The sequence below is a fragment of the Acanthopagrus latus genome, chromosome 22 (assembly GCF_904848185.1).
Source record: "Acanthopagrus latus isolate v.2019 chromosome 22, fAcaLat1.1, whole genome shotgun sequence".
Taxonomy (NCBI): Eukaryota; Metazoa; Chordata; class Actinopteri; order Spariformes; family Sparidae; genus Acanthopagrus; species Acanthopagrus latus.
Window position 1 is genome coordinate 18750219 of NC_051060.1, and position 27103 is coordinate 18777321.

General features: G+C 42.8%; 3 protein-coding genes across 12 annotated transcripts in view; 1 reads left to right on the forward strand and 2 right to left on the reverse strand.

Moving 5' to 3' along the window:
• Nucleotides 1-7842, forward strand: part of itsn2a (intersectin 2a) — a 42355-nt gene extending 34513 nt beyond the window's left edge. For 3 of the 6 annotated variants that reach the window (XM_037085947.1, XM_037085952.1, XM_037085949.1), the window contains 13 exons: nucleotides 206-397; nucleotides 669-707; nucleotides 3932-4053; nucleotides 4155-4261; nucleotides 4850-5033; nucleotides 5123-5221; nucleotides 5300-5467; nucleotides 5688-5900; nucleotides 6048-6169; nucleotides 6264-6346; nucleotides 6936-7019; nucleotides 7109-7282; nucleotides 7545-7842. In XM_037085947.1, the coding sequence (XP_036941842.1) occupies nucleotides 206-397; nucleotides 669-707; nucleotides 3932-4053; nucleotides 4155-4261; nucleotides 4850-5033; nucleotides 5123-5221; nucleotides 5300-5467; nucleotides 5688-5900; nucleotides 6048-6169; nucleotides 6264-6346; nucleotides 6936-7019; nucleotides 7109-7282; nucleotides 7545-7696 (1739 nt within the window). In that variant the 3' untranslated portion in view covers nucleotides 7697-7842. The remainder of the gene's footprint in view (nucleotides 1-205; nucleotides 398-668; nucleotides 708-3931; nucleotides 4054-4154; nucleotides 4262-4849; nucleotides 5034-5122; nucleotides 5222-5299; nucleotides 5468-5687; nucleotides 5901-6047; nucleotides 6170-6263; nucleotides 6347-6935; nucleotides 7020-7108; nucleotides 7283-7544) is intronic. The other 3 variants (XM_037085951.1, XM_037085953.1, XM_037085950.1) reach the window with 2 other exon arrangements.
• A 556-nt stretch (nucleotides 7843-8398) lies between these two features.
• fam228a (family with sequence similarity 228 member A) lies at nucleotides 8399-12348 on the reverse strand. 2 transcript variants are annotated; one of them, XM_037085954.1, is made up of 9 exons: nucleotides 12087-12348; nucleotides 11759-11841; nucleotides 10550-10732; nucleotides 10289-10366; nucleotides 9979-10173; nucleotides 9662-9742; nucleotides 9457-9544; nucleotides 8676-8820; nucleotides 8399-8556 (listed from the first exon to the last, which is right to left on the reverse strand). In XM_037085954.1, exons 2-9 carry the CDS (start codon nucleotides 11837-11839, stop codon nucleotides 8418-8420), a joined length of 990 nt encoding a protein of 329 aa, XP_036941849.1. In that variant the 5' UTR covers nucleotides 11840-11841; nucleotides 12087-12348; the 3' UTR covers nucleotides 8399-8417. The 2 variants fall into 2 exon arrangements, with proteins under 2 accessions (XP_036941849.1, XP_036941850.1); XM_037085955.1 differs by lacking the exon at nucleotides 12087-12348 and adding an exon at nucleotides 11917-11956.
• A 2760-nt stretch (nucleotides 12349-15108) lies between these two features.
• Nucleotides 15109-26912, reverse strand: si:ch73-21k16.5 (dihydroxyacetone phosphate acyltransferase). 4 transcript variants are annotated; one of them, XM_037087010.1, is made up of 16 exons: nucleotides 26760-26912; nucleotides 24716-24916; nucleotides 24434-24610; nucleotides 23261-23390; nucleotides 22985-23112; nucleotides 22820-22895; nucleotides 22436-22587; nucleotides 22102-22232; nucleotides 21553-21794; nucleotides 20113-20370; nucleotides 19941-20020; nucleotides 19595-19735; nucleotides 17918-18017; nucleotides 17739-17832; nucleotides 17039-17100; nucleotides 15109-16856 (listed from the first exon to the last, which is right to left on the reverse strand). In XM_037087010.1, exons 1-16 carry the CDS (start codon nucleotides 26769-26771, stop codon nucleotides 16804-16806), a joined length of 2037 nt encoding a protein of 678 aa, XP_036942905.1. In that variant the 5' UTR covers nucleotides 26772-26912; the 3' UTR covers nucleotides 15109-16803. The 4 variants fall into 4 exon arrangements, with proteins under 4 accessions (XP_036942905.1, XP_036942907.1, XP_036942906.1 ...); XM_037087012.1 differs by having other exon boundaries at nucleotides 26699-26798; XM_037087011.1 differs by lacking the exon at nucleotides 26760-26912 and adding an exon at nucleotides 26420-26582.
• Nucleotides 26913-27103: the final 191 nt, after the last annotated feature.

The window sequence follows — 27103 nt, forward strand, 5'->3', positions numbered from 1 at the left end:
AATTAAAGTTAAATCAAGCATACAGACACTTTAATACATTTATAATTCTAAACTACAATTACTTCGACAACCCTGCCGATATCTGCTGATGACTGTCTGGGTCTATGTGTTTGAAATATCACAGATAATTTGCATTAATGTACCAAATAAGTATGATGAAGTAATAACTAAGTAATTAACCCCATGCTCGCCCCTGATCCCTCAGTGTGCCAGGTTATCGCGATGTATGACTACACGGCTGCCAATCGGGACGAGCTGAGCTTCTCCAAGGGTCAGCTGATCAGCATCCTGGACAAGACCAACCCTGACTGGTGGAAAGGAGACGCCAACGGAGTCACAGGCTTGCTGCCCACCAATTATGTCAAGATGACAACAGAATCAGACCCCAGCCAGCAATGTGAGTAAACCTCCAGCGTTCATTTCTGCTGCCGTTAACAGTTTCTCTCAGAGGGACGATATTTTTTCTGTCATGCTATCTGAGAGAAAATCAATAATTCACGCAAGTAGCTGGGATTATTGTGGTAGCACTGATGGTGGGTGAAATAGGACTGTGTGTACAAATATATAAACTGATAAAGAAGACATGTTTTATAAGCTGTAAAAACAAACTTATCTCTTGTCTGCTGAAAAAATCTGATTGGTTGCCTTGGCTCACACTCCATTTACAGTAGATTCCGCATCCATGTCAGAACATGGACAGACTGACGGTAAGCTGAAAAGTGTTGGTTTGTGTCAATCACTGAGGGATCACTGATGACCATGAACCCACTGCACTTAAAAGGCCCAATCCCAAACATGTTTTGGGGATGAAAAGACCTTTTTATTGGCAAGAAATAAAAAATAAAAAATTAAGCAATTTCCTTTAGTCCAGGATAAGGGTTGGGGCCTTTTAACTTGCTGCACCAACGATTTAAAATCATTTGAAAGAATTGTTTTGGGAACTACGCTTATGCACAGTATTGCTGAAGAAAAAAACTAAACAAAACAAAAAAAACCCAAAACACATAAAACAACTAATTGTTAGGTAGAGCTAGTGGGCTGTTAGCTTAGCATAGAGACTGGATGCAGGCCTACTATGAACTTAAAAATCTCTCTAAATAACATGTTGTATCTCATCAGCTTAAATGTTACAAAAAATGAGATGTAATTATGCTAGCTCAATAGATGTTTTCTCCTGTCATACTATATGTTAAGATAAGTTAAGTGTCTCCTGGCCGTAGCTTCACATTTAGCTAATTCATGCTAAGATTAGCTAAATAAGCATATTTCACAGAAAGTCAAAGGACTACTTTTGGAAACTATGCTTATGCACATGCTTGCCATGATAAGTTGGCAGCGAGCTAAAACATGAATTGTTACGTAGAGCTAGCATGCTTAGCAGAAAGACTGAAAGAAAGAGAAAAAGTTAGCATGGCTGCGTCAAGAGGTAAAACTTAAAAAAAACATAAAAATATGCCAACGGAGACTTTTAAAGCTGGCTGATTAGCTAAGCCAACCGTATCTGGGCTATAGCTTCATATTTAGCATCCTCTCAGCAAGAAAATGTGTAAGCGTATTTTTCAATTAGTCAAAATATTTTTTAAAACAACTGATGGCAACAAATCACTGTGTCACAGAGCAACATGGACCAATGGCTAATTAACTAATAATGATTTTTTTTGTTTTTTTTTGTTTGTTTTCACCTTAATCAGTCATATTTTGGGGGAATTTCAGATATTGGTTCCACTTGGAGGTTGACATATAGAGACACCACTGTGCATATGAACTGTGTGTCCATTACACTGATTGCTGGCATGTATTGAAGGGTGTGATTCACCATGGTGTGTGTTCAATGCTCACTCACGCAGCCTCGTCCGATGATATAAAAGGGCCCATTTTTAAGCGGTAGATGTGTGTGTGTGTGTGTGTGTGTGTGTGTGTGTGTGTGTGTGTGTGTGTGTGTGTGTGTGTGTGTGTGTGTGTCAATTAGTATTCATAGCTTGCATGTTCTCCCCGGCAGCAGATCCATGTTAACAAGAGTGAACGCGCTGGACGTTTAATTAGGATGAACTCATTAAAACCTGCAGACACCGAACACAATGAAATTTTAATTTCTAATGAACTCGCCCTGAGTTGGACACACCCCGGCACGCACACACGATCTGAGCTTCATCAGAGAAATAAAAATGTAATGAATTGCCATCATTGCTCCAGCTGATACGATTAGTAACAACATTTACATTCCCAGAAATACATTATTAATGCACGTGCATGTTTGAGTCTTAGCATTAATATTAAAACTAAATTAATGTCTGCTGTCTCTCCTTCATCTCACTCACCTCCCCTCCCCTTCCCTCCCGCTCCTCCACTTCATCCCCTTTTTTCTGTTTCCTCTGTAGGACAGTAATGCTGGCTTTCCTCTCTCCTCTTCCTTCTCTTCCTCCTCCTCCTCTTCTTCCTCTTCTTCCTCTCCCTCACCCCTTCTGTCTGAGCCAATCCGAATTGCCCTGTCGCGACAGGAAGCCCAGCCGCCAGCGAGAACAGCCCATCTCTGCGCTTTCCACCTCACTTGTTTAGGACTGTGGTGTTCCCTGCTCCTCTCGTTTTTGATTCTTTTCATTTATTTTGCTTCTTTTCTTTCTTTCTTTTTTCCCCCCTATAAGGCATTTATTTCTCACCCTTACCCCCACGCTCTCTCTCTGTCCTCGTCTTTGTTTCCCCTTGATGTTTCTTTGACTAACTAATTAACCAAGGGAGCGAGGCAGAGGCAGCTAGACGTGCTTAAGAGGCTTTTGTACCTCTGATACAAAAAGGCATGAAGTGTGTAGTTTTGCTAAAGATTAAAGGAAAACCGCGGATCACCTGGATGCGTTTGGTGACGCGGTATGATGAAAATAATGTGTTAGTGGCATCAAACTGGAGTAATTTAGTTTTTCTGAAAATTTGAGGCTATGAATCTCTACGATAAACAATTTCTTAACAGGGTCGCTCATTCTTGCACTAACAACATTAGAGGTGCAATATGTCTGAATTTTTACGAAAATTAACTAAAAACATTAACATCAGTTTGCATGCTAAACAAGATGGCTCCGGCAATTCCCACTACAAAGCTCCTGGGTCAGTGGTGTAAAGATCAACACTCCGCTGGCTGCATGGCTTACTGAGCTAACTAGCTAACGAGAGTTAGCAGCAGTTAGCGGTCACTCTGGCGATTTGCCGCCCCCTTCTTTGTACAACTACAACAGAGTGGCCAATTCTTACATATTGCACCTTTAAACCTTGCTAAAAATGGACCAATGGGAACACTCACTGTTGCTTAAATCACCAGTAACCTTGATTGCTGCTTGCTAGCGCATTTGCTCGTGCTAAAAAATTGTTGTGGTTTGATTATTAACTTCTTATGGACTCTGCCATTTATTAATGCTTCCAAGTGATCAAAGAGTCATCCTGTACTGAACTGTGATAGCACCAGCAAAACGATCACGCAGATATTAGAGACAGATTCAGAGATGTAACAACACCACAATGCTGACATCCGCGTCCAACCTTTTGGCCACGTTTGTACCTCAAAAGACTTGAACCACCGACTGGAGTCTTCCACTGCTCTTTCACACAAGCATTAGCCACTCTGCTCATTCACACCTATGCAATCATTCGGAGTGAGCGCTCCGTCATAAAAAGGTGCTTTGTTTTTCTTTGATTTAGCGTCTTTTGTAGCAGTGTCCTTAGCATTAGCATTGCCTGGTATGTTCATGACTGCAACTACAACGTGCCTCACTCTTGTCTGTGCATTAACTGTAAATAAATGATCATAGAACTTATAATAAAGGGAGATTTTAACATGCTGACGTGTGAAGTGTTCACTCAGACGCTCCTCTCGTGATTGCACATGCTTGTGTCGTTTGCATGCCCGCATGTTTGCCTGTCTTCATGCGTGTGCCGCGCGCTGTAGGGTGTGCCGACCTGATGACGCTGGACACCATGACGCCTCAGGAGAGGAAGAGACAGGGTTACATCCACGAGCTCATCCAGACCGAGGAGACCTACGTGGATGACCTGGAGCTGGTTCTGGAGGTACAGACAGACACACACAGGCATATTCAGAGAGTATTCAATTTTTCTTCGGAGTATGAACCACTGGGATTGCTTGTAGAGTTTCACTTTTCTTTTCTCAGGTCTTCCACAAGCCAATGTCTGAGTCAGGCCGTTTAACAGAGGCTGAGATGGGAATGATCTTTGTTAACTGGAGGGAGCTGATTATGTGTAACACCAAACTGCTCAAGTAAGTATTCTACACCGCCTTTATGAGCCATTCTGGTAAATGTTGTGAATCTACTCTGCTTCTTACAACACTGGAATGGAAGCGTCCGGCTCATATGGGCTAAAAGGAAGAACTGAATGCTGGAAAACATCAACATTTGACATTTCAGATTTTGTTCGGAGTTATTGGGAATGTAGTTTAGATTTAGTTTTGTGAACCAGCTGATGAACGGCACCGGCTACGACTCTTACATGCATCTGTTGGGTGTTCAGTCTTTTTTTATCACGTGATTTCAAAGTCTTATAAAACTGATTTAGATTTACGAATCAGTGCGACTTTCTCGAGTTGAAAAATTAGCTTTTAAATAAACCAACATCGTATGTCTAATTAATGGCACAAATTATATGGGAAGGAGAAATGATTTGTCTCTCTACATTAACAACCTGGGAGAGGCTAGGCCTTTATAAAAAGACAAAGCAATTGAATAAAAAGAAATATGAAAAGCAATTAAAAAAAAGATGCAGCAGCAGTTCAAGCAGTAAAATGTGCATATATGTATATATAATCAAGATGTAACAAGGATGATGTCTTACATTATCTTCGTCCCAGGGCACTGCGTGTGCGTAAAAAGACTGGAGGAGAGAACATGCCTGTTCAGCTGATTGGAGACCTGTTGGCTGCAGAGCTCGCCCACATGCAGCCCTACATCCGCTTCTGCTCCTGTCAGCTCAACGCCGCTGCCCTGCTGCAGAGCAAAACCTACAACCAGCCAGAGTTCAAAGACTTCCTCAAGGTACAAGTAGTAGATGAAGACAAACATTGGTTCTGTGAGAGGCAATAAAATATTAATCCCTCTCTAACTCTCTGCCTCCTCTCGAGCAGAAGATAGCCACTAACTACCGCTGTAAAGGAATGCCGCTGTCCAGCTTCCTCCTCAAGCCCATGCAGAGGATCACACGCTACCCCCTGCTCATAAAGAACGTAAGGAGAAAGCTCTCTGTGTCTAATTGTTAGTGAATCTATGACCTTTTTTTCTCTAATCCGTCTCCTTTCCTTCAGATCCTGGAGCACACCCCAGACGATCATGCAGACCGCAGCCCACTAAGAGAAGCCCTGGAGCGAGCCGAGGAGCTCTGCTCTCAGGTCAACGAGGGGGTCCGGGAGAAGGAGAACTCTGACAGGCTGGAGTGGATACAGAGCCACGTCCAGTGTGAGGGACCTATAGAGGTAAACACAGTCTCTCTGCACTATGTTTGCAGCTCTACTCCGTGTTCTCATCAGAGTTTATGTTGTCTGGTACATAAAACAAATGCGCGCACACACACACAATAACACACCGCAACGATGCCAGGAAGTGTTTTTCACCAAAGCACTTACTGCACTTGACAGTTTCCCTCCTCTCCTTCTCCTCAGTCATGCCTCACTTTCCTCCCAAACTCTCTTTCAGCACTTGGTCTTCAACTCGCTGACTAATTGCCTCGGGCCTCGCAAGCTGCTCCACAGTGGTCGGCTTTATAAAACCAAAAGCAGCAGGGAGCTCTGGGCTTTCCTCTTCAATGATTTCCTCCTCCTCACACACAGCGCCAAACCCTTCTCCTCCTCAGGACCAGACAAGCTGTTCAGCCTCAAGACCAGCATCCATCTGAAGATGTACAAAACAGTAAGCATGAGGCACTGCTCTTCCTCAGGAAATAAATACCTTTGTTGTGTTTAAATACCACTTTGCTTATTTATGAAGCAGTGCAGAGGTAGGGTCTAAAAAGTGTTTTTTCTCGTTTCACCTCTATGTCATCATTTTCCTCTCCAGCCACTGTTTCTCAACGAGGTCTTGGTGAAAATGCCGCCCGACCCGTCCAGCGACGAGCCGCTCTTCCACGTCTCGCACATCGATCGCGTGTACACTCTCAAAACCGACACCTTGAATGAGAGGTAGGCCGTGCACATTGACACCTTCGCACACTTCACCAATAACCTCATCGCGCCGTGTACAAGGATTTACTGTGTGTATTTATTGTGCCTCTAGGACAGCATGGGTCCAGAAAATCAAAGCAGCGTCTGAACATTTCATAGAGACGGAGAAGAAAAAGAGAGAGAAGGCTTACCAAGGTAAACTCTGACCGCATGTGAGAGATTTTTCAGCTTGTGTACAGATGGTTATAAAATGTCAGTGAACGAGCCGTCCACCACAGTGAAAATGAAATCATATTATTTTCAACACCTTGTTGGTCTGAATTATGTTCCAGTAAGTGTTATTGGTCCAATTTTGTTCAGTGCAGGTCTATGTGCGCTCATCTCTCTGCCAAATTGTAGTTAATAGTAAGTTAAAGTTCCACAAGGTAGAAGAAAAGTTGTAGTTTTCAAGTGATATATTGGAACCTTGCAATTCATGTTCCTGCCGAAGCCCTCTTAAAAAAGTTAAGGATTTCCGTCCACTGAAACGCAAGAGGGCTGTTAATTTGAAATGGATACAGAAGTCTTCAATTTGTATGAACAGTGTAGTGCAGTGACTTAAACAGGGCGAACAAGGTGGATCAAAATGGGGTAACTAGAGGGAATTATAAATGAACCCCTACTTCAAATACAAGACTGCTTAATATATAATACAACTCATTATTCACAAGCTGTTTAAGCTAGAAAACTCTGTAATGGAGTGAGTGCTGTAGGCCCTCATCTGATGTCTGTGTGTTTGTTTTAGCTCGTTCCCTAAAGAGCAGCGGTATCGGCCGACTGCTGGTAACCGTCGCTGAAGCCCAGGAGCTCAAAGCCTGTAAACCCAATGGTGAGGCCTTGTGAAGGAACACAGATCCTGTCTATCCGTATCAGTTTCTTTAAAGAAATACTTAAAGACAATGTATTATTTCTCTCCAGGTAAAAGTAATCCATACTGTGAGCTGACGATGGGGGCTCAGTGCTACACCTCCAGACCGGTCAGCGACACCCTGAACCCAAAGTGGAACTTCAACTGCCAGTTCTTCATCAAAGACCTCTACCAGGACGTCCTGTGCATCACCGTGTTTGAGAAGGACCAGTTCTCACCAGATGGTTAGTGGATGAGACACACATCACAATGATGTTCATACAAACAGAATGGATTGTTAGGCTTTTTAGTCCAATTTGTCTGGTATGTACAGGATGAAAGGAATCATGCCAGCTTCTCTTGTTTAAACAGATTTAAAGTGACAGACGCTCCTCTGTCCACTTTTTTTTTAATGTATAATGCTTGTCCTTTTCCCTGTATTCTGTCTGTCTCTAAACTCTAATTGTGTTTGCGGCTTTGAAATAAGTTGTTTTCTGCCTCTTTTAGATTTTATGGGTCGCGCTGAAGTTCCCGTGGCCACCATAAAGAAAGAGATGGAGAGCAAAGGGGCAGCAAACCGTCGCCTACTACTGCATGAAGTCCCCACTGGAGAAGTTTGGGTCAAACTGGACCTGCAGCTTTATGAGCCAACCAAATGACAGAGCCAGACACAGCCCAGGGGCACACGCACCACTTTAATTTTATAGAAAGGAAGAAGAAGATATTTTACATAATGACTTACAGCCACACACTTGCCTCAAAGTGCCTATTTCTATCAGTGGATTTGTTGCCTTAAAAAAAAAAACTTTCAATTTTACCACCAATGCCTTGTTTTTTCCCTGAGCCACCGAGACAGAAAGTGAAGGAGATTTTGCCAAAATAGAGAATGACCTCAGAAGCAGCCATTTATTGTAGAAAAAGAGTGTTCTTGTGATCATCAAATCAGCCGAAATGGAAACGCATCCACACAACCCTTAAAATGTAACCGGCTGGATTTGTTAAATGATTTTGCAGTCCTCATATTTACAAATTCTTACACTCAATGGAGATATACAGCTGGTCCAACATGTCTTGATTTATCTGTATGAAGACATAACTCACAAATTCTGTTATTATTTCGCCTGGAGCAGCTGCACACTGCCACACATATCTGCATCAATGCTGTATATCTGAAATGTTACACACTACTGTATAATGTAATGTCATACACACCCTGTGGTGTGTGTAACTTTGGGGTTTCATGTCAAGTGTGCTATTAAATCCTGAAAATGGCATCAATAAATTGTACATACAGTAAACGTCTCATCTTTGTTGTGGGTGCGTGTCACTACTATTGAGGTAGAAGTGGATATACATGAGGATTCGTGGTAAACCTGGATTTTATTTGGATGTAGACGAGGACTGATGTAAACTGGCTGGCTGCTGTTGACTCGCACATCTGGAGAAGAAGCAGCTGTTCTGACGGCACCTTCCATCTGGTGCAGTGGTTGCTCTGATGTGGTACGGAATGGTGTCGAGCCTGCAACAGACACATTTGTGCGACATTACTTTTCACCTATTATTCACTTCCTTAAATCGCTGTGATCCTTAAGTGGTGTTGTGTCGCAGCTGTTAATCGCTAACACCTTATGTCTTTACCTGCTGGACTTCCATCCTCCAGTCTCATCCTTTGCTGGAGATGATGAGGCTGCATAATTAGACGAGGCCTGTCGGAGACTGTCTGCCTGAGACGCCGCAGACTCACTCAGAGGACAATTATTCTGAGGTGGCTTGTATTTACATCCTTAAACGGAAAGGAGATTAGTTTATAATTTAAAGGGTGATTTAAAAACCATCACAATCCATGTGCAACTTGACATCTAATTAGGATTTACAATTACAAGTGACAGTAATGGGATAATTATGCATGCCAAGCTACTATTTCGCATTTAGCTCAAAAGCTTAACTAATGTTACAGAAGCGTAAGTGGAGAGGAGACAGAAAGACAGAAAGATGACTAAGTAATGTGGATTTTACAGTTATACTTAAAAAAGGTATAATATTTAAAAATTGGCCACCTGTCGAATTCATACACATAGGGGGCAGCATGTAGTAGAGTCACCGCCGCAACGCTGTCATAACGTTGAAACTATTAGTTTTTAACATTCTGTTGATAACTGAGGTACATTTTTGATTGTTTTCAACTACAATTTTACATATTGCATCTTTAAGTTTGCTAACATTAGCCACCAGAAGCTACTGGTCATACCATACCAAATAAGGCTGTAGTGGCGGCACTGTGTTGCTCACGAACACGACCTAATCCTACCTTAATTTCCCCAAATTTAAGAGGAATGGTCTGTGGATATGTCAGCTCAAACTCAAAGGACAACATTCATAATAGGTCCTACATTTCATTTTGGTTATAAAAGGGAAATACCTGCTTCACAAGAACAGGCTCTTCCCTTTGCCTTCTGGCTTTCATGTAACTGAAGGTAAAATGGGTCTTTGAAGTCCGCTGTACTGAGCTAGGAAAAGAGCAGTGTATATATTATCAGTGACAGACACATTTTGATTACTTCAATATGCCCAAAGCTTTCCTTTTTTGATTTATGAAATGAAATAATTAAGTCACAAATAATCACCTTGAGGTAGTGTGGCGTTTTGATGTTGAGAAGGAAAGGGTTGTATTCTCTTAGATCATATGTGTCTAGAAACACAAACCCCTGAAGACAAAATACATAACAATTAGGTTTAAAAGTTAGACTATTCGACATCTTTAGTGTGAGTTTCATCTGTATTTGTAGTAATAAGCAAAGCACAAATGAGAACATTCGTGTGAAGGCTCATACAGAATTAAAAAGCATCTCATTAAACATCAAGGCAAAACCGGTCTGTAGCAGCAACATGAGGGATAATTTACTGCTTCCAAAGCAGGAATGAATGATGGGATTACTGTTACCTTGGCGTTGCAGTGATGGATGTAGTGACTGTATAAGCTCTGGCGTCTTTTCAGCTCCACCGGGCTACAGCTGGACACGTGTTCCTCCACCCTCCGCTGGATGGGAATCCATACACGCTCAGTCCAGCGCTTGTGCTGCAGCTCCCGCCGCCTCAGCTCTGCCACATCCCGTTGGCTCAGAAACCTCTCCAACTCCTCCATGAAGGAACATTTCAAACAGACACAAAGGTCGATGTGTTGCCTCGTGATGTGCCATCAGCCGCAAGAATAGCTACAGAAACCATAGCTGGAGCAATGTTGGGCATCTTACCTTCACTAAACCATTTTCTGTATCCAGTAAAGGTTGGATTATTTGTTTCACCTGTTGATTTTCAGCCTCCACCTTTGCCTAAACAGAGTGTTGTAAAAAAGTACCCACAAGTCACGCTTGAATCAAAGTAAAGGTATCATGGCGAAACGGTAAAAGTGAAACACAGCCATATGGAAAGCACTTGGGTAAAAGTCTTTAAGCATCTGATTTTAAATGTTATTTAATTTTTGTGCTGGTGTTGAGTTTGCCTGAGTGTAATACCTGCAGCTGTCTGAGGGAGGTGTGAGAGAGCCAGTCCTGTCTGCTGCTGGGCTGTGACCCAGATGGCGAGGCCTCTTCTCTTTTCTCTGCTCTTACACATTTAGAGGTGCTCCTCTTCCTCGCACTCGGCTGAGACCGGGTCATTCTGCTCTCTGTGGCGTCCCTCGAACCCGCCATGTCCTCCTGAAACACCAGTGGGGTCAAATTGTGTGACACTCACCTTCTGTAATTGTGTCAAAAAACAAAACCTGCTGTAGTTACAGTTTACAGAAGGCACTTTGCTTTTCGTAGAAGAAGAGTTCGATCAGATTTGAACATATATTGCACAGATAAATATGGTCTGTAAAACTTTTGGAAATCCCAGCTGGAGTTCACAGACAGACAGACGCAAGCATGTAGGCGAACAGAGGCCAGCACAACGGGCACCGACAGATCACGTCACCACCTGGAAACCTGATCTGTGTCTCATTGTGACGCAGACACATATGGTGGGACATGTATGTCAGTCCACTCTAGGGATTTAAAAAAATAACTTAGCAACTTTCAAGGACAAAAAAATGACATGTTCCCTCTTTGCTGTGCTCGTTGTGTGTTTGTCTGAGGTAACACCACCATCTCCATATGCAGGACATGGACCCTGGATGTCACCTGATCCCACACCAGGCCTCTTTTTTTCTATTGTCCTGAATTAATAGAGGATTACGGTGGCTACCGTATCTGTCTGACAATAACCTGAAACCTTTCCATTCATGTGTCGAAGGACAGAGCAGTGTACATTCAGACACAAAGGGAGGACAAAGCGGAGCAGCCAAGCTTTCAGACAAGCACTGTAGCTTCACAGCCCTCCTTACACTGAGAAAACCGGTGATAAATTGTTAGCTGGCAAGAGATAACAGTTTCACTGCCTTCACTTTTACAGTAAAGGCAGTAAAGTGAAGATAACCCCCTCACTGCTTAATAAATCTTCTTTATAACTGTTGAAGTGCTGTTGGGGAGTCAATTAAAACCTTATTGTTCATGATTGCCAAAGGTTAATGATTAATTAGGCTGCATCCAGCTTTAAAAAAACATACACTGAATTCTGGAAAAAAAAAAAAAAAAAAAAAAAGAGTGTATGTGCTGAAAATACCTGATCTGATTCATTTAAAAGTTTGTTCTTAGTGTAATGTACAATGTTTAGTGTTTGTTTGTTTTGTTTTGTTTTTTTACCTCTGATTTCAACAGGCTGACAGGTAAAGGTGTGTGGAAGATTATCACACCACAGGCAGGGTTCTTCTTCTTGGGTCTCATCCCTAAATCACAAGAAAACACATAGTTTTGAGACATCAGTGATAACTAGCTTATAGGCTAACTGTTAGTAGCCCCACCTGAATCTAAAGTTAGCTAGCAGTCTGAAGTGCTACAGGCTAAATTTTACCGCATCAATGACAAGTTGATAAGAGCAGTGATGCATTAAATGAATTAGATGCAATCGAAACAGCGCCTTCTAATGTAGAATCTATCCGCTCGTCGCCACAGCAATGTTGCCGTTTCTTACCGTTGTTGACGCTGAGGACGCGTTGGACAGACGTTCCTTTGGAAAACCGCGAAAAATTAGCTTAAAACTAACAAAAACGGCCTCAGTTCTGGTGTCAGAAGTTTGCAAAGTAAAGCGCGGGTTGTAACATTTAACAAGCGTGTCGTCGGCTAGCTTTTTGTCCCCGTTTGAGTTGTATAAGTTCAGAAAAGAAGAGTTAAACAGAGGGAGATGCCTTCCTCCTCCTCCTTCAGGTGTCCTGCTGTCTGAAGGTTTTTCCGTTGCCATGACAGCGACGCACAAGCACGTTCAGCGCGAGACACGGAGCCTTAAAGTTTTCCAAAATATAAATAATATGATAAAAATAGTGTTTATATGCCCTAATTCCTGATTCAACACTTGTGTTATATATTTATTTATTCACTTACTTGTTTCTGGTCTTTATGTTTCATTGTTTATTAATTATTTATCTCATAATACCTTTTTATTGGTCTCATCAATTGGTTTAGCTTATGTTTATATCTATGAACATGTTCATGATGTGCCTTTTTGACTGTCTGCTGTCAATGTTCAATAAAGTAATTAAATAATAGATAAATATAAAAAAAAATAATAACAATATTTTTTTTCTTAAATATGCGGACCTCAGCCATGGTTGTATACGAGTAAATTTAGTATGGGGCGGATTTCTGGTGTGACACATTTGGTCAAAAACAGAAATTATCAATTAAAAGTATAATAATAATCTTCCAACATTTTCGTCTTGAAGTTTCAAATTAACCAATTCCCCCCACATGAATGATACCAAACTTAATTTCCTTGATTTAATTTTTGTTTATTCATTCAAATGGCAACATCTATAGTGACGGCTCCCACGTCGTCTGGCACTCACTCATTGGCACTGATGGGTCTAATCGATCCAACTCGATAGCAGCCTTGGTTGTACCCACATGGCGGCTGTATGTGTGCGGGGACGTAAGGTGTACTCTCTCATACGTGTAAAAAGAATGGGTTGACATCCAATCAATTTATACTTAAAGCGACCAGCAATGAGGAAAATAACTTTCTTAATGCAATATTGCTTTTAATATACGACTGTGCAGAGGGAAACTATATATTTAAAAACAAAACAAAACAAAACAAAAAAAAAACAACTTTTAAATATATCTAAAAATGTCATTAACAATCCGGTAATTCCTTGATTGCAATGTTTATTTCCTGAGGCAAAGAAATGCCAATACGTGCAGCAGTATGTTGCAGAGTCTGCTGCTCTTAATGCGCCTGTCGACACCTCAGATGCACTTTCAAGGTGTTCCGCAGAGGCTGCAGCACTCCGACACCTGCGGAGCGAGAATGCGTCTACTTAATGTGCAGGTATTAGCCGCGTAAAGACAGGGCAGGGCTTGGCCAGATCATAACTCGGGATTTTCATTGCTTTCTTTCTTTTCGTTGCCGGGCCCAGGACAGGGGGGAGGCTACATGGATTGGTGGACGTCGCTGGCAGCGAGTATTGCCCTGCTGTGGATTTTCTGCTTTATAGACGGTAAGAGGGAAAAATGTGTTTGGTGGAGATCTGGGAGCTTTTCAGGAAGTTTGTGGGCAGAAGGATTTGACCTTATAGCGGAGACAGAAGCTGACAGAAGAAATGCAGCTATCTCTCAGTCTGTGTGTCTCTGTCTGCCTGTGTAACTTACTGGATGAGGAATGTTTATCCTTGCTGACAGTTTTGCCAATAATTCATTATCGATTAGGCTAAAATCAAAGAACGAGAGGCGCACTGGGACATCTCTGATCAGGAAATCATTAGACATCCACCGCCCTCACATGCAGAATTGTGCTTCAGAATGAACGCTTCTCTAATGGCTTTTGACTTTATGTTTTGTAGAGTAAGTCTGTGGGTAAAAAGGCTTGATTTATTTATTGATTCGTAAAGTCTTGTTCTTTTTAAAACAGGTTTCTGCGGTAAGAAGAAAGATTTTCCTCCTTGCCACTTTTTTAGACCCATTACTCTCCAGGTCCTGAAGCCTAATTGTCTAAAAGGTGAAATCTTTTCAAAAGTGAAACTTCAATAGAAAGAAATGCAATTCAACCTAAAGGATTTTGGATAGTGGTTATTTATTCAGAAGCTCTGTCTCGTGCTGAAGGCCGTGCGTAATGACGCGCCGAGCCTCCCCGCTGTGCGCGCCCAGGTCAGCTGATGGACTCCACCGCCGCCCACATTGCTGGAGCGCAAACTTTAATCCAGTGGCAGACGCTGTTTGTAATGGTTGCTGACATTAGCCACGGTGTTAAATTAGACTCGAGCTGACCCCGTTACCCTCTTATCTCCAGGCAATGCCGTGCTTGAGCTGCGGCTGCTCTTCCACGCTCTCACCAAAGCTGCTTGCCACCTGTACCTGGCCCTGCTCCCGCTGCGCCGAGCCGCCACCCACTTCGCCGACTGCGCGAGGTACCTGATCAACCATGCCCAGCAGAGCCCCCCTCCCCACGGCTACCACCACCAGAGCCAGCCGCTGGCCAGGAAAGGCACGCTGCACCTGCTGGAGGGCATGTGCGTGGTGTGCGAGACGGTGCCCAACCTGATGGGCGCGGCGCTCAGCGTGGGCGCCGCCTTCTGCCACATGATGCAGGGAGCCTTCTACGTCCTGGCGGCCACGCTGCGCACCATCCAGGTCAACCTCTTCTCCCAAATGAACGGGGAGAAGGACAGATGGGACAAAGAGCGGCACAGAGCCAAAGAGAGCGAGAAAAAGCTAAATTCTAAAGTGTTGGAATACATCTCGGTGTTCTGTCAAGACCCTGTCAGCGCTTTACGCATTAAAGTTGACGTACCACCTGTCTATAGATAATCTTTGTCCATTGTTTAGCAATATCCAGATTAAATGGCACATAAGAGGCCTTCTTCCAACTGCTGAGGGGTTACAGGTGCAGACAGAGACGACAGGAGGTGGAACTCTCACCTCTGGTTGTCACACACTGTTGTTGAGGGAATAGAAGCAACACAAAAGATATTTAAGAAAGAAGAGTTCAAGAATCTATGGTGCATTTTGTTACATTTGTTTTACATTTATTGTAAAGAAGTTAAAATAAATGTCTCAAACTTACAAAACTTCACATCTTTGATGGGTTATGGTATTTCACATTGTTATGGTACTTACTGGTTTTTACAGGCACATTAAAGGTGCAGTACATAAGAATTGCCCACCTGTCGGATTCACACTCCAAACAAACAGGGGGCAGCATTTCACCAGGGTAACCGCTAACTGCTGCTAACTGTAGCTGGCGGAAGCTCAGTTAGCCGTGCATCTAGCGGTCATACTAGCTGACTGATGTCGTTGGACAATCAGCTCAGGTTTAAACTGGCTGTGGGCTAGCTGGTTAGCATGCTAAGGTCAATTTCTGAATGTTTTTGAACAACAATTCTTACATATTGCGCCTTTAATGTACATACAATTGGTAACATTTTATCATCATTAATAAAAACGGTAAGTTTACCATCAATTAAACTTTAATCCAAAAGTTATTTCACTGTTCACGAACGCTGAACAGCTCTAAAAACTTTTCTTAGGCAATTGTTTGCTGTAAAAATTGCTACTGATATCTATAAATCTTTACAACTGCTTAATTAATGTTTTTTACAGCATGTCGTTAACGGTGAAATAACTATTAAAGGAGACCTATTATGCCTGTATGGTTTTTTTTTTGTATCCTTCAGCTTGTTCGCTGACAGGAACTTCTCTCTCCCACAGAAAACACTGCTCCTGAAACGCACCATCAGTAGTCACGCCTTTAATTCCTATGTCACCTTGTCACACATTTGCATAATTCATGCCTATATTCATAAGGGAAGTGAAGCTAACTGGAAGCTTAAATATGACAGAGATGAAATAGAGGCATGAGGAATGGTGCAGGCTCAGGCATGTGTGAGCTGACCAATCAGAGCGGGCCAGCCTTAAAGAGACAGGACCTTAAACCAAGCATTTCAGGGGAAGACAGTGTGAAGCTTAAGTATTTTTTGAAGCATGTACACCTTTTCTAGTGGTAACCAAAAATAAAACGATGAACCTGAAAATGAGCATAATATGTCTCCTTCAACTTAAGTTTAACTATAAATATAACATATGTTAACAGTGGTTATTATAAAGTGTTGCAATACAATCAAAAGTGTCATTATTCGGTGTTAGTAACTAATTGCACTTATTATTCCTGAAATCGAGCTGATGTAATTGTTCATCATTCACTCAACTGATTAAAGATATCTCTACATCTAGACAGAAAAAAACATACTAACACAATACAACTGATTTAAGTACAGTCATGGTTCAGTATCTTCAGCCACAGGCATCACTAGTGCATCAGACATACATTTGTCTTTTCTTCATCAGCCTGTTCTGATTACAGCAATCAGCAATACTGTCACCTTTAGGCCACCATGTCAGCTGTGTGTAGCTTTATCGTAGCCCAGTCAGATCTGAAAGGGATGGGCGCACAGACACAGAGAGATCAAGGTAAAAAAACGTAGGGAGTGGAACAGTGCCAGGTTTAAGTCAGGCCACCGGCGTCCAGGATAGAAAGTGTTTTGTCTGAGTGCAGAGTGAAGGTGCTGCACATCGACTGACGGCCGCATGAAGGCACAGAGACGAGAAGAAGTGAGGTGGGGAAGGAAGGAAGGCCGAGTTCACAGAGGGGTTAACAGGACCGTGGGCTGATACCGAGGATGGATTTGTGCCAATGGAGACTAAAGTCTTGCGTCAGGTGGAGTCTGGAGCATCTGGGGAGGGATTTTCCCAGCTACAGCGAGGGGGGAAAAGGAAAAGAAATCCCCTCAGGATTTGTTGGCAGCCGTGCACAAGCAAGCAAAACACACTCTCAAACACATGGCAAGGTTATTTAAGTAGGAGCGTTTTTCAAAAGGTTGCAGGGTGACTTCCATGGAAGGCTTCATCTATAAATAATAACAGATCACAACTTACAGAGAACGTCTCCGATTCTTCTGACAGCTGCTTTGTCCACTTTGTGTTCATTCTGCTCAGACCTGACATGAGAGAACATAGTTCTGAGATATAACTGTAATCTAAGTACAGTAATACATTTTATTTAAAATGTGTCTTTTCATGGCAAGTAGTTTGTCCTTGTTGACAGCTATTCTTGCAATTTTCTGAATTTTTAAAAACCAAACAATCAACAATTAATCCAAAAATAATCAGCAGATTAATCCGTAATAAAAATGATAATTTTATTGACTGACGCACGATTTTTTGGGGCTGATGCCAATACTCAGTAATACAAAAATTCCACTATTTATATATAGTTCCTGGCAATCTGCCATGAAATTAGAATTTTATGACTTAACCGTCCTCGATAAGTGAGAGTCCGACCAGGTGAAAGGCTTTAAGAATAATTATTAAACAGAAACCGCCTTTCTTCCCATCCAGATTGGTTATATAGGTCATCTGGAGGCATCAGTATTAAATTCAGACTGTTTCATAACCAGTTAAAAGCTCATGTTGTACATTTTTGAATAAAGGATCCGAGTACTTCCTGCACCATCCGAGCAGACAGATTAACCGAACAAGTGTCACTCTGGCATCAGAAATACAGACAGCTTATCAAGCACCACAGAAAATGAGCTTAAAACCAAACAGACTTGCAGGGGCTAATCTCGTTACTCACGCCCTCAACTTTGTCACCGTCTCCAGCCGCCGCAGAGCCGACAGGACGTTTTTCTGCATGTCTGAGGACAGGGCCTCGTAGGTGTGAAGCTCACCTGAAACGCACAGAGACGACGATGTTGACAGCTGATATGAAGGGTTGGAGATGACTCTAGAGGTCAGAGTTTGCTCTTGTTGTACCTGAGAGGATGAGATTCGTGGCCAAGTTTCTCACAGCAGGCTGGAACTCTTTCTCAGAGAACACATGGACTGCCTCTTCACAGAGGTACCTGAACATCACCTGGACGAAACAACAGAGGACCATATACACTTATATTTACTATTTCAAATGAGACACTGTAGTAAGACATGAAGTTGTGGATTGTTGTATATTTAGAGAATCGACAGATGCAAAGTGTTCCGCATCTGATGACCTTGATTTCAGTACGTCAGACATCTGAAACACACCTACGAGCATCCGTGAAATGTCAAGCCACCATCAGCCAGAACAAGTGTGACCGGACAAACAGCCTTTTCTCCACTGTGTATATTAATAGTGCATTCATTCAACATCTAGTGTAAACCCACCATGACGTCACCCACTGGTTTGTGGACTACTTTTATAAAGAGTCACCATCTCATTTCATTTGAGCCACAAATGAGGCCTGTTTGGATAAGACGGTGTAGCCAGGGAGGAGATTTTGATTGGACCCGACCGAGGACTTAAAGAAACGCTGTTGCAGCAACTTGTCCAGGAAGCCACCGCCTTAAGCACACCCTGCTCTGTCTTTTATTTACTCTAAATGGGATCATAATTGACAAAATAAACATCAGGCTGTATTGAAGAGGAGTCAAATCTAGAGTTTGAAGCCATAAACTCACCAGGAAACTGATAAATTAGGCAATAAATCAAGTTAAAAGTGGGTTCATTTTCTCATAAGCTTACATAGTATCAGACTTCTTTTGAAACCAGTCGCTCACGGCAGGCCATTAGAAATAATGCAGGTTTTAGGCACATTGGCTTCACTTTCTCCGACCCGGAGGTGCCGTTCATATTTTATATGGCCCATACTAACATTTAATGAAACATAAACTTAATACAAGATTTATAGAGCAGTGGGAAGGAAACATCTATATATCTGAAAAAATAATTAATTATGTGTATGTTTAGATTTCACTAATTGGATGATGGCAAATCAAATATCAAATATTTTCATTTATATTTTACACAACAGTCGAAAGCTGCTGATAAACAAAATTTAACCTTCACACCTGCATCTAAATTGTCACTATAATGAGTCATTATTATCATTTTTTGTTTGAAATCAAATAATTATTTCCAGCTACTGTTTTGGAAAATGAATGGGAAATTACAGCTCGATAAAAATAAGGAGCTGATGATTTATTTTCCAACATGAGGATCTCTCCTCTGCTTCAGTGCTCACCTTACACTACCAGGAGTAAGATTCTGTTGGAGAAATGCTGAATTATTTGCTTATTCATTCATTACTGTTGCCCTAAACTCCTCACATTTAAATATGTAGGTCTAAAAATACCGTAATTGACTTAAATTAGTAAAAAAAAAAAAGTGGTCTACTGGAAAATAAACTACCCAAGGGCTGCTAAAAAACCCCCACAAATTCTCAGAATAAGAAGAGGCGTCATGACCTCATTGTCTTTGAATTCCCCTTAAACAGAGTGAATTTGATTTGAATACCTAATAAGTGTGTGGCATAATCACTGACAAGAAATATTTTTAAACGAATCCCAACTTGAGGCAGAGAAACCTGGACTTTCCTCTGCTCGCCAAGAAAAACAGAATCTGATCTAAGCGTGTCGAGCGTTATCACAGTCCCAGGAGGCAAAAGTCAAAAGGACCTGATAAGAGTCTATGAAGGGTTGTAGAAGAGCCTGCAGGAAGGACAACACCTCCAGCCCCGCGTCTGACACCGTCACTTCCTGCTGGCTGACGTGGACCGCTCCGCACTTCTTCAGGAGGAAGCACGCCTCCTCAAAGTCCTGAGTAATGAAAACAGACATCAGCTGGCAGATGAACAAAACATCGACAGCACATCCAGGTTGCACACATCTTTGTGAGGCGTAGTCGTATCACATTTTATTCCCAAGATTTCTTCAGAGGGTTTAAAAGGACAATAATCCTCCTAACAATCTCTGTCCTGAGACGCCTCGGAGGAAGCTGAGCCCTGAAAGATGAGATCATTACCTGAGATGACTTTCCCGGAATGAAGAGGAATTCGTTGGAGAAGACGTCCTGGAGGAAGCAGAAGAAGGCGAAGAGCTCGTCTGTGAACAGAACAGTGGATCATAATTAAGACAGAGGACGGTGGATTATTTCCTTCTGGACAGAGTTAGCAGAAGAACATGTCACGTCTGACCTCTCTGTGTGCTCTTTGTGATTCGTACAGCTGCTGCGAGCATGGCGGGACGCAGGAAAACGTGCACGGACTGATTCCTGTAGGAGGCCAGCATCAGCATGGCCGCCGCCATCTTGGCCACACCCTCTTCCGGGCTGACGGGACGTTTCCTCGCAGGCTCGTCCTCCTGAACCAGGAAGACACGCCCGGCTTTACGGTGGACTACGGAGCGATGGATGGCCATGTTGGATGACATCACATCCAAATCAGGGACGTGTCCTGCAGGGAAATGGTCTCAGTGTTATGATTTTTTTTTCTTTTTTTTCTTTAAAAGGGAGGTTTGGAGTTTCAGGCCCTTGAGAACACTTTGTGTTTATCTGTGTGTGTTTGTTTGCATGTGTGTATCTGCACACACACCTGAGACCTGTGAAGTGAGACAGTTCAGCGGGGTCTTCTTAGGGTAAGTAACTTACCGTGCATTAATCCACTGAACATCTCCTAAGTGAATCTGAACACTTGTGCCAACACACATTCACCTAATCTGTCTGATCTGCCTCAGGCGGAGTCAGAGGAGTCTCCTCAGCGTCCCCAGGTGAGAGGGACACAGGTACATTTACTCAAGTGCTGCCCTTGAAAAAAAGGCAGATTGATTCGTCGAATGCTGTTTGTAAACATTTCAAATGAGCTCCTCCTCTCCGGCTTCACGACGCCCAATGAGCGCTTACGATCTGGCGCCTGGTTGCTGCGGTTTCATTTGGGCGTCCCGCCCTCACGCCATACAGGTGTGCCGTTATTGGCTGGAGGCTTCACACTCACTGCCCCAAGGCTGATGCCTAGAAATGTCCAGCACACGCTCCCAGTGGGAGTTAGAGAGAATACTTTTGTATAAGCCTAGACTGAAAAAGTATGCTTTATATGTTATATGTCCACTCCACAGCATTTATCAATAACTTGCTTTTCAAAATAAATTAAAAAACAAACAAACATAAAGTATAAAGAGCCGATACAATATGATGTTTTCTTGTAAACTACCCAACAGTATATACAAGCAGGGACGGATGAAAGGATTTCACAGGGCAGATCTGTGTTTCGTATCGGCTCTGGGAAATTTCAGAATGAATCACTTGATTAATCCATAATGAAAATAATAATGTTTTAACTTCTAATGAAGCATATCTACTGTTTCATATTAGTACTTTCAGCTGAATAAAGGAACTGAATACATGCACCAGTGTTACTTTTCTGTCTGCTTCTGTCTGAGTCTGGTTCACTCATACTGTAATATGCAAATGCCACCTGCTGGTCATTCAAGGGAAAATAAATCTCATAAAAGGCCCACTGAAGAAGAAAGTATCCCAATTGTGTGCTCAGGACCGACGCAGTTGCATTTGTTTTCACCAGATTTAGTTCAGACACAATATTTCCAGTAAATATGCCAGACCCGTTCATCCTCTCACCCACCAGGCCAGTTCAGGCGAGCCCCGAAGTCCAGCGCCAGCTTCCTGAGCCAGAGGGTTTTCTCTGTGAGCTGGTGCCACAGCAGGCCCTCCTCTGATAAGACCGTGGCAGGAGCCTGGAGCAACAGGCAGGCCATCAGAGACCAGGGGCTGATCAGAGAGCCCTCCTCTTGGATCCGCACCATCAGATGAGCCAGCCAACTCACACAGGCCTGAGCCTCTTCACTGGGCTTCTGGGGAAGATCTCTGTGAATAGATGTAAAGGCAGAGAGGAGGAGGAGGAGAGAGGCTGTAGCTAGTACTGAGGACACTGACGTCATGCTTTTTGGTAGCATTTCTGCAAATTTGGAGGTTTATCATGACTTAAAGAGGAGATTATACTGTTCTGCTGTATTGTGTAAATCTCTTTAAGGCTTATTTGAATATTTTTGAGACTAAATTTGACTTAATTTGACAGAAAAAAACTCAAATAACTAGAACTCCCAGCCCATCTGCAGCCCTATTTGACTTGGTAAAATTAAAATGATAAGATTTTTTTAAATGTTTCTTGTACCTTGGTATGAGGTTGTACTGGCTGCGGTTTATTCTGCCCTCACACAGCTGCCGGACCGACAGCGGACGACCAAAGTTCACATGCATGCTGCCATAATCCTCCTGGAGCACTTTGCTCGCCTTCAGCAGACCCTGCGGAGAAACCAGCAAAGCCGGGGGTGGTTGAAGCACGAGCCAGAAAATAATCAGCTTTATTCAAACATGAACCCCTCTGACCTGCACGAATGAGTTAATGAGGTTAGAGATTTAAAAAAAAATGCTGTTTGCAAATACAAAGAAACGGGTGAGTGAATGGAGGATGCTGGCGGAGGACTGATAATGCGACTGGGACGTACTGTGGTGCTTTCTTTGGGTTTGGGGATCCCAAGCAACTCGTGGGCGAGCAGCGATTCCTCCAGCACCCGGTCGTAGCTGATGCTGATGGGGACCAGTGTGATGTCATACACCTCACCTTTAAAGTAGGGCTCCAGCACCATGTGCATCATACCTGCAGGGGCGAGCGGATACTGTAAAAAGTGCAATGCATGAAAAGATGAAAAAATACCTAAAATACACTACACCCACACACAATAACAAAAAATAATGGAAAAATATATATGAAACAAAATACCTCGATAATAAAGTGGTTGGAGAGGGATTTCTTTGGGGGGAAAAGGTGGAAGAAAGACCACAATGGCTCAAATAATCACACATTTCACACACATTAACGTAATACTTACCTAACTTGGGTGTCAAGGACTTCAGTGTTCGACTCCGCAGGCCTTCCACATAAAACTCCATGGGAGCAAATCCTCTCTACACAAAACACATTGAACAGTCTGAACTTTCCAAATGTGAATTGTGGAATTTAAAAAAAAGAAAGGGGTGACGTGGCAGATCATTACCCTGACGATAGTTTTGACATATTCTGACAGCACCGCCCAGTACAGTTTGTCGGAGCCGATGGCGCGTCGGATGAAAAAAGCTCCGGAGCGACGCAGGATCTCTCCGACCAGCTTCATCCCTGCAAGAGCTTCATGGTGGAGAGATAAACAGAGGGAGAGAGAAGTGAGCATCACGGAGCTGTTCTTTTTTTTTTTTTTTTTTTAACCAAACACGTTCTGACATTACTTGTATCTTATCCATAATGTTCTGTTGTCTGAATTATTATAGATACTTGCGAATTCCTGCAGCAATAACAGGTACAGGGATGTCGTAGCTGAACAGGATGTAGGAGATGGCCAGGAAGTCCACGTAGCTCCTGTGATTGGGCATCAGGATCACAGGACTCTCCTGGACGGCTTGTTGGAGCTGCGAGGTGACGGAAACAAAGAAATCAAACCTTTTATCAACAGCAGTCACTTGGTAGAGAATGTTAGAATGTGAGAATGTCTCTTAATGTTAGAGCAGATTTCTCACAACGGCTTATTTTACTGTAAATGTGCTTAAACATTTCATTGTTAAGATTAGCTTCTCTGTAGTTTATTGCTGGGCAGAGACCCGTAAATTTGGCAGTCATTCGACGTCTTGCAGAGAGTTGGATGAAAACAGCTAGCTTCATTAGCTTAGCTTAGCACAAAGACTGGAAACAGAGGAAAAAAAAGCTAGCTTTGCTTTGTTCAAAGGTTACAAAATCCAGGTGCGGTGACTTTCTGGAGGCTTGTCTTGTTCAGAAGGGTAATTTAAAGCTAAGCTAACAACACTGTCTATATCTACATGAGCAGTTACAATCTTCTCATTTCACTCTCAGCAAAGGAAATATATTCAAAATAGTTCAAGCATGAAAAAAAATACGCAAATACAACTTCAAATGGTTAACATTTCTAAATTTCTCTATATTTTATATAATTATGGGTAAAAGTCAATATGGGTGGTAGTATTAAAAAAAACAAAATAAAATAGCATTCGTTTTGTGCTTTTGACAGTTTTGCCAGCTATAGGCAAACACAGGAAACATGGGGAGAGAGATGAAGGGTATGAAATGCAACAAAAGTCCCCGGCTGCAGCTGAATTGAAGACATTGTGGTTATGCAGCGTACGCAGTAACTATTTGGTAATTTTTGAGAAACCTGTCGATAAAAAAACAAAACAAAAAACAAAGACGAAGCAAGAGATTAAACTTTCATTTCATTCATGAGTTGTCCTCACTATTGCCTCTTAGTTTACGTCTCATGATTTAAATACTCAAATAATAATTTAAAGAAAATGTCTCACTTGCCTAAAAAAGAATTGAAATGCTGCTGTATTTTGTGTATGAAAACTACCAGAAGCTGTACACTGTGGTTCTCAGTGGTGTATGTGTTGCAGTGTGCTGCTGTTCAGATCACAGTTCTGAGCAGTGATCTGGTTCTGACCGCGTTGAGTCCCTCCATGTTGACAAGGACGCTGCTGAAGAGTCTCTTGAACACCTTGCTGAGCACGTAGGCCATCAGCCTGATGAAGCCCAGCTGCAGGTTCTGAGACATTTCCTCCAGAATCCCTTGGGCGTCCTCTCTCAGCTCCTCCACCGATGACCCCGTCTCCATGGCGATCTGTTGAGGAATGCAGAAGAAAAAGAAAAAAAAAAAACACCCCGTGTGACGACAGTGCGAAACTTCTTCAACACATCTTTTTTTTCTAATCCAACCCAGTCCTACCTCCTTGGTCATGTAGCGCAGATACTGGGACTCCAGCACGGCGTTGTTGAGGTCAGCCGTGGAGCAGGACAGGGCTCCTCTGTAGGGCTGAGGGCTGAAGGTCCTGAGGGAGAAGCTGATATCACTGCTGCGCCTCCTCTCCCCAAGTATATCCACAAACTCCTCCTCATCCTCCAGGCCCGCTCTGCCGGAGTCCCTGTACTGAAAAGAAGAAGACGCGCTCATGTTAACAGGGCGCCGAGGTGAGATCAGAACAGAGAGAAGGGAACCGAAACATAGATGGATAGATTAGAAACATCTTTTGCGGGGGTGTGACTCAGGCATGTGAGAGAGGAGAGGAAGCGAAAGAGAAAATAAAATCCTTTTGGAGAGGTTACCAGCTACTGCAACAAGGCAGAACACAACACTGACAGAGAGAGTAACCGAACATAAGGGTTTGACAGGTTGTAAAAGTGGGGAAATTAAGTAAACATGTCAAACAAACATGTGAAACAAACAAACCGTCATAATTTCAAATTTATAAAGCCCCCCTCCACTCAGAAAATGTTGGCTTGTGATCATGTCATTCGGATGTTTGAGATTCAACTCTTTTATGATAATGTGGCGGTAATGCACCTTAATGTCGGCCGCCGCCTGCAACAAAACAGAAAAACTGTTTAAGCGCAACTGTTCTCCACGTCCCCTCCACTCCTGCTTTATGTGTAATTAAGTTGCCAGAAAAGAGACGAAACACACTATGAAAGAGCGAAAAGTGAATTTGACGGACAGCTCTTTGATTTTCAAGCCAAGACAGATTCTAACTTGCACGAACCTGAGTCAGACGAAAGGATCAGGGCCAACATGTGCAACTAAAAAGAAAACTTATGCACTCTCTCTGCTGCTGGGGAGTGGAAAGAGGCGACGGCAGGTTTACAACGGGGGGTGCATTTTGGTGATTTGGATAAAAGGGTCCCTCAAACTGCGTAAAGCATATTCATGGATTCTGGATTTTTCAATTAGAGAGAAGAAATAGATCTACAACATGTTACGATATGATACGATGCAATATGATACGATACAATATGATACGATACAATACGATATGATACAATATGATACGATACAATACGATATGATGCAATACGATATGATGCGATACGATACGGTATAACACGATGCGATACATTTTATCGTCCCCTTGGGTAAATTTGTCTTTGACTCACAATGTTGTGCCCGTAAATGCCGCCATACTCTCTACATACTACATAACTACTACAAAACAGCACCATCTGTGGCAGTCACAACAATAAATGGCACATAACATATATTAGAAAAACACCATGAAACCCATCTCCTCATCCTCTAGCAGCTTTGTTCAAACATTTGACAGAGGCAGGCATAAGTGAACTTTTAAAACAATTGAGTTTGCAGTGGAGGGAACAAAAGCTCATATTCTCTCTGGAGGACATGTGATGGTTCTTGCTGAGCTCTTTTTAAAGACATTTTTAGCACAAATTATTACTCAAATAAACGTTTGTGCATGTTACTATCACACAGAGATGGTGAAGTTCCCTCTGGGTGCCCTCTCTTGTGTTTTCCGCCCCGCACCCTGGAACACCCTGAGTCCGCTGCTGCCTTTAAAACATCTTCCATCCGGTCTGAATGGGATCCTTAACAACCCTGTGGCTCTTCATCCATTCATCAACAAGAAGCAGCACTCGTTACCCGCATGCTGCTGCACTCTGCCCCGCTGATGCTGCTGCACGGTGACACAGCAGCACTAACATGCGTCTAAGTAGGCCAAAGTTTGTGCAGCTAATAGCGCCTCTGCTCCGTCTACAGCCGCACAACGACGACCGCGAACGCATCCACACACATTTCTCTCTATTCAGTTTCGATGGCAGCACTTGCACACACTTCCCTAATCTGCAGCGTTAACTTCGTTTGTTTGTTTTAAACTATGCGTAAAGAACAAAAGCGCCACAGCGGACTGTCAGGACGCACCAAGTGTCCAGGATTAGAGCAGACCCGGATCAACACGCTGCAGACTGCTGTGTTGTCTTACCGTCTCCGTCATTCTTCTCTGGGACAAACAGAAAACCCTCGCAGGTGTCCGTCCTCATCGGCTTTCGTTTTTTTGTTTTTTTTTCCGGACTCGAGCTCTGTCTTCGGTGCGCCCCCGCGTGGAGCGCAGCACCCTGGGGCCCAGGCCAATGGAGACGCCGCGTTCAGGGACCTCCTCCTGCATGTTGTATGAGCGGATCTCTGCTCTGTAGTAACCTCTGAAGGCTCCACTGCAGGACGGAGACTGACTTTTTTTGACTGAACGCTGAGAATGTTTTGTTAATTATTGTTTCTCATGATCAAGAGCAAACTTTCTACCTCCTGGTCAAAATGACCCAGTGGTCA

Bases quoted from the DNA above. Each gene is read 5' to 3' on its own strand.
- fam228a (XM_037085954.1), bottom strand. From the start codon at position 11,839: ATGAGACCCAAGAAGAAGAACCCTGCCTGTGGTGTGATAATCTTCCAC. The intron at 8,821-9,456 runs GTATTTCCCTTT...TTTCCGTTTAAG, and splicing joins AGCCTGTTCTTGTGAAGCAG to GATGTAAATACAAGCCACCT. The intron at 8,557-8,675 runs GTAAAGACATAA...TGTCTGTTGCAG, and splicing joins GGAGGATGGAAGTCCAGCAG to GCTCGACACCATTCCGTACC.
- si:ch73-21k16.5 (XM_037087009.1), bottom strand. From the start codon at position 24,940: ATGAGCGCGTCTTCTTCTTTTCAGTACAGGGACTCCGGCAGAGCGGGC. The intron at 22,233-22,435 runs GTACGTCCCAGT...GTTTCTCCGCAG, and splicing joins AACCCAAAGAAAGCACCACA to GGTCTGCTGAAGGCGAGCAA. The intron at 17,833-17,917 runs GTACAACAAGAG...TGTGCGTTTCAG, and splicing joins CACGAATCTCATCCTCTCAG to GTGAGCTTCACACCTACGAG.